We start from the raw sequence: 6388 nt of genomic DNA, 5'->3' as shown, positions 1-6388 counted from the left end.
CAGCCTCCCTGCGGTCTAGGCTGAAGATGAGTCCGGATCTGGGCACAGCCCACTCCACCCACCCAACCCACCCAGACCTCCGGCTTTTGCCCCGCTCGCCCGCGGGGATCCAGAGCTTTCAGGGCGGGCCACCAGCTCGCGGGCCGCTTTCAACCTGGGGAACTGGGGCGAAGGGCCCGTAGCCATTGGCCGGGGCGCGGCGGGCGCCTCCCCATTGGCCAGGGCGGAGTCCCCCGCCCCGGCTGGGGCGGCCTCGGGACTGGCCCCTCCCTCGGCTATAAGGCGGTGGCCAGCTGAGCCGTGGGAGCGCGCGGGAGCGCACGGCGGGGCGCGGCAGACGCTGGGACGCTGCGCACCAAGGGAAGCGGCCGGCCGCCCATGGCGTTCGCGCTGCTGCGCCCCGTCGGCGCGCACGTGCTGTACCCGGACGTGCGGCTACTGAGCGAGGACGAGGAGAACCGCAGCGAGAGCGACGCCTCCGACCAGTCGTTCGGCTGCTGCGAGGGCCTGGAGGCGGCACGGCGCGGCCCGGGCCCCGGGGGCGGGCGGCGGGCGTCCAGCAGCGCGGGCCCGGTGGTGGTGGTGCGACAGCGGCAGGCGGCCAACGCGCGGGAGCGGGACCGCACGCAGAGCGTGAACACGGCCTTCACGGCGCTGCGCACGCTCATCCCCACCGAGCCGGTGGACCGCAAGCTATCCAAGATCGAGACGCTGCGCTTGGCGTCCAGCTACATCGCGCACCTGGCCAACGTGCTGCTGCTGGGCGACGCGGCCGACGACGGGCAGCCGTGCTTCCGAGCGGCGGGCACCGCCAAGAGCGCGGTCCCAGCCGCCCCCGACGGCGGCCGCCAGCCGCGTTCCATCTGCACCTTCTGCCTCAGCAACCAGCGCAAGGGGGTGAGTGCGCGCGGCGCTCCAGTACTGCGGCCGCAGGGTCAGGGAACGGGCTTCTTACGGAGCAAAAGAGGGGCCGAGACCCCAATGAAGAGAGGGGAAAGAGACGTGGAGTCGTCGGGGGTGCAGCCCTCCAGGCCCAGAGTTTGGTGTGGAACAGAACCGCTCACAATGTTCCCCAAACAAGGGGTGCAGGGAAGCCCAGAGCTCGGGCGTGATATAGAGGATGGAGATTGCTCATCGAAGGACACCCCCTCCCACTAGGAGTGTGCTGGGAAGAGCGTGTGGGGAAATCATAACAAAGGCTGTCATTTATTGAGCTCTTCCAATGTACGGGCGCGCGTTCCTGGTTTTCTTTTTACCTTCACAAGAACCCCGTCAGGCAGGTAGTTCTGCCCGTTTTATCACTGGTGAGGACCTGGGGCTCAGAGGGGTGCCCATGTTACACAGCTCGAAAGCCAGAATGCAGGCTCTGGGTTTGCTGGTATGTGTTGCCCTGAGCTGCCCTTACCGTAAAATAATTGTCCCGCATCCTGAGACTGACCCAAGGGCAGGAGACTGAGAAGAAAAGGGGATGCACAGCCGCAGTCAAGAGCCTGAGGTACCCAGCTGATGAGCAGTAGGTGTGAAGCAGGGGGTCTCTTGAGGATACCCAGCCCCCAAAGAGATGGAGTGCTGGGGAAGGGCACTGTTGAGTCAGCCGGGCAGAGCTAGAGGTAAGCTCCTGTGGTCTCTCCTAAGTAAGGATGAGAACCAGGCTGGTAGGGGACGGACGGGGCTGAGTAGCAGCAGAGGTTGCTGGGGGGTGCTCCTGGTTGAAAGCTGGCCTTCCTGCACAGGCCCCAAGGAGCCTGCTTCATCCCCAGCCTTTCCCCTTTCTGGCCTGGGCTTTTCTTAGAATAAGGAGGCTTGTCTTGTGAGAGCTTTGGATTCTAGCAGCTAATATTTACAGCTGGGGAAACTGAGGCTGAGAGAGTCCCTGACTGGCCCCCGTGGCCTTTTGGAAAATGAAAGAGTATGGGAGCACAGGGAACTCTGCTCAGTATTCTGTAATAACCTAAATGGGAAAAAGATTTGAAAAAGAATAGATACATGGACAGGTATAACTGAATCACTTTGCTGTACACCGGAAACTAACACAACATTGTTAATCAACTATGCTCCAGTATAAAATAAAAATTAAAAAAAAAAAGTCATGGGGGATTGGAGTCACGCCTCTGGGTCCCCTAGTCTTTGGTTCTCACAACTTCCCCAGCTCCCCTCTTCACTCTGTTCTGGGGAAGCCTCTGTGTCGTGGCCTCAGACCACCCCCTTCTGGCCTCTCACCTGCCATTGCTGCCTCAGTTTCCCTAAGTCAGTCTTTTTCGGTTCCGATTTGAACTCTCTCCGGGGTCCCTGATCCTCCCAGCTGTGGGCCCTGGTCTGTGGGCCCTCGGCAATACTCCCTGACTGCTTTTCACCTATTCACTCAGTTCAGCAAACCTTAACTACCCGACAGCTGTTTTTTGTCGACTCTGAAAACATTCCCAGAGAAGCAGGTTGTGGATGCCCATCCACCACTGTCAGGAACTCCAATTGCGGGGCCAGGGCAGGGCCTGGAGGTGAAAACAGAGATGTTGTGGTCTGATGGGGAGGGGGGCGCACAAAGGGACTGTCAGGGCCAGAGGAAGCCCCTGACCCAGTGGCTAAGTTCCTGACAGAGGCTTGGGGATGGAAGCAGGCAGGTTGAGGCAGTAGGGGAAGGTGTTCTAGGAGCAGGACACAGTGAGAGCTAGAGCCTAGAAAAGGAAAAGGGTAGACGTTGAAGGTGGCAACGCATAGAAGGGAGGTGAAGACTGGCCAGTGACAGCAGTGTCAGCAGTCTTGATGAGCACTGATCTCTCGTGCTAAGTGCTCTCCACGTGTTACCATTAAAACCCCCCAGCAGCTGGAGAAGGAGGTGCTCTGGTTATCCCCAACTGCTTAGAGATGCTGTCACTGGTTCAGAGACACCGCCCATGATGGAGTCAGGATTCGCACTCAGGCCTGCCCAACTGGGACGTGGGAAAGGTTCATGTGGGAGGGCCCTCGGGGAGAGGGTGTGTCCATCAGGTGCCTGCCCCCCACAGCAGGTAGACTAGGGGCTTCTCTGCTGGTCTCAGGCCTGTCCCACAGATCACAGGGCCTCGCCTGGGTCTGGCTGCTTCCCCGGGATCTGTCTACAGGACCTAGAACCCAGCCAAATTTGGCTGTGGAAGCCATGCTCTCAAGCACACAGGCTCCTCTGGGAATAAGCCAAAGGGGTGATCCTGGCTGGCTCTGGCCCGCAAAGACTTGAGGACCCGACTAGAAGAAAACTGGCTGTCTTGGGGAGCCTGTGGGAGCCTTCCTTCTCAGCTCTGGTGACCAGAGAGCTCCAAGGCCCCAGACCCTATCCCTTCACCCTGAGCCACCACCTCGTTCCCAGCTGGCTGGTCTGGGGTTAGGGTCACCATAGAAATAGCTCCCTGTAGCATCTTCCTGTTTAAGGAGGGGTTAGGTGTGGCCCTCTGTGGTAGAAATAGCAAGGGGAGGTGGAAAGGAGGGTCTTGTCTCTGCCCTGTTTTCCCTTTTGTCACCTGGGGGTGGGGGTCAGATAGGGTCGTCTTGTAAGGCCTTCCCCGCTTGGCGTAGCAGCTCAGGAGCAGAGGTGGCACAGAGGGCAGTGGGGCAAGGAGGTCCCATCACCAGATGATGCTGATGTTAATACTTGCGAACATTCATTGAACACTTACTATATTCCTGACACTGTGCTAAGGGCTTTACCTGCGTTAACGTGTGTAATCCTCACAGTAACTAACTTTACACATGGGGAAACCGAGGCTCAATGAGCTGAAGTCACTTGCCTGAGGTCTGACAGGTAATCCAAGGCAGAGCAGGGCTTGAAGCCCAGATCTGTTTCACTCTAGCCGCCGCCTAACTACAGTGCTTCCCAGAGCCCTTGGCGCTGAGGCACAAAGAGACAAAGAAGCTGGGGCCTAGTCAAGGCTTCTCCTAAATGCGTTTGGCAGTTACAAGCCTCCTTCACAGCTGCAGTTGCATTTCGTTGCACCCTGGGGTGGCAAGTAGAATCGTTTTGTCCCCATTTCATAGATGAAGAAACTGAGGTTCAGGGAGCTGAACAGTCCCAGCATCCTCAGGGGACACAGGTCTCGCAATGACTGCCAGACTTGGGGTGGAGGTGGCTCTCCCTTACCCTGAGGACTTAGAGTGAAAAGGTGGGAGGCCGGTTTTCTGTCCTCCAACCTCAACACTACACCCCCCACCCCCATCCGCCCTTCTCAGCCACTCTTGCCAGAGTTTGTCTGAGAAGCCCAAGCCCCAGGCTCTGCTGGGACTGTGGCCTCAGCCCTCAAAATAGCCCTGCCTGTGAATGAACACACTGTCCCTGGGCCCGGAGAGCCTCAAGGGAGGCTGGGCTCGCATCTGGATGGATCTGCCCCAACCTGGGCCCAGGAGTGGAGCGGGGCAGCGGGCAGAGCTCCGAGGTGGTCAGCTGTTTCTCTAGATGGCTGAGAAAAATGCCGGTCCCATTATCTCCTAGTCAGGTTCGGGGGTGAGTATTTACAGTGGGATTGCAGACACCATTGTGTCTTAGAAACGGGACAGACTGTTGGACAACATGGATTTTTCTAGCCCAGCCCTTTTTACCAACTGGCTGGGTGCCTCTGAGCCAGCCATGCAACGCTGGAGGCTGCAACAGAGGGGGTACGCGAAGGCCTGTGATCTCGCTGGCTTACAGTGAGGATGAAACCCACATGTCAGACCTCAGGACAGTGGGTAGAGACTGCCCCTGCAGCGTGAGGGGCAGGTGGCTTCCAGGGCTGCCACCATTACCTTGTCTCCCAGTGGACACCCCTGATCCAAGCGGCGTTGGTTGGCAACTGCTCCACGCCAGTCCCTGGGCTGGAACTGGGACTACAGAGTGAAAGACTTTCCCCGACCACCCCCTTGAGCTCCCAGCCTGATGAGAGAACACAGGAGAGACCCCATCTTCCCCTTCTGGGTTTTATCCTGGCCCCAGAAAGGCAAGAAGTGCTAGGAATTGCAGGAATAGAGAAATCTTCTTAGGATAGGACCAGAGAGCATATTCCTGGCAGAGGGAACACCCTGAATGAAGGCAGGGAGGCCGGAATTCCAGAATCTACTTTTGAGGTTGACGAGCAGGCCACTGGGTATACAGCCAGGCAGTGGGAGAACCACTGTGGGGTGTGTTCTTCCCTTGAGTGTAAAATACTATGATTTAAACTATACTGGATTTTTTTTTAAAGCAACAAATCACACGAGGAAGAAATGAAAAAAGTAAAAAAGTATATAGAGTTAAAAAAAAAAAAGGCTTCCTCCCATCCTGTCTCCTCATCACATTCCTCTCCTCTGAGGAAACCCGTTAGTGATTTCCCGTGTGCCCTTCTCTCTGGACATCTCAGCACACAGGAACATGCACTCAGTCCTTGCTTTCGTCCTTAAATGATATTAGTCCATAAAGAGTCATCCCCTGTTAGTCCATATAGAGTTTCTTCTGCCTTCTGCAAGAACTTGATTGTGCAGCTAACTGATTTTTTTTTTTTATCAAGTCCCCTATTGCTGGACACAGAGGTTAGTTTCAGTGTTCATGATGACCCAACTGAACCCCCTAATACCTCTTTCTCTCTTCCTGCAGGGTAGCCGTCGCGACCTGGGGGGCAGCTGCTTGAAGGTGAGGGGGGTGGCCCCAGTTCGAGTGCCTCGGAGATGAGCCTGGACCCATATGTCATTTGTTCCAAGCAGGACCCTGAGAAGGAGGCCAGAGGCCAACCACTGGGCGAACAGGGGAAGACCCCAGGAGCTGAACCCAGGTCCCTTCTTTGTGTAGGGACCAGAGGACAATGGCCTGGGCCCATGACCCTATGAGCAGGCCCCCTGGGACATCTCCACCCCACCCTGGAGAGCCGTGAGGACCCATGCAGCCGGCCCGAGCCCTGGCTGGTCAGAGACAAGGCAGAACTTTTGGAAAAACAAAGACTGTTGTTGACAGAGGATGTGTGTGTGTCTGTGCATGAGTGTGGGTGTGTGTATGAGAGAGAGAGAATTGATGGGTTTAAAATAAAAGGTATTTTTAAGTAAAAAATGTTCCCAGCTGAAGAAGGGAGGGGCCTGGGGACATCAGAGGTCAGAGGTGGCCCCTCTCCTGGACCTTGGAAGAGACACAGGTGTCACAGGTGCCACCCTGTGCCCTGGAGGGGGTGGAGCTGGGGGAAGACAGGGGACCCCCCCTCTCTAGAAGTCGAGATAACCAATCTTTCCTCACTGTCTTCCTGAACAACTGTTGGGTGTCTGGTGTGGTTGGTAAAAAAAAAGAAAAATCTTAATTTTATTTATTTTTGAATAAGGAATATATTCATCCACATGGTTCAAAATTCAAAAGATACAAGAGGGTATGTGGTGAAAAGTCTCCCTCCCTCTTGTCCTCCGGCCACAGTTCTCCCGCCGCAGGCAG

General features: G+C 56.5%; 1 protein-coding gene across 1 annotated transcript; it reads left to right on the top strand.

Moving 5' to 3' along the window:
• Positions 1 to 326: 326 nt before the first annotated feature.
• Positions 327 to 6180, top strand: TCF15 (transcription factor 15). The gene is made up of 2 exons (XM_079946170.1): positions 327 to 897; positions 5573 to 6180. Exons 1-2 carry the CDS (start codon positions 379 to 381, stop codon positions 5645 to 5647), a joined length of 594 nt encoding a protein of 197 aa, XP_079802296.1. The 5' UTR covers positions 327 to 378; the 3' UTR covers positions 5648 to 6180.
• The last annotated feature ends 208 nt before the right edge of the window (positions 6181 to 6388 follow it).

The sequence above is a fragment of the Stenella coeruleoalba genome, assembly GCF_951394435.1.
Source record: "Stenella coeruleoalba genome assembly, chromosome: 15".
Taxonomy (NCBI): domain Eukaryota; kingdom Metazoa; phylum Chordata; class Mammalia; order Artiodactyla; family Delphinidae; genus Stenella; species Stenella coeruleoalba.
This window is presented reverse-complemented; position numbering and strand designations above follow the sequence as displayed.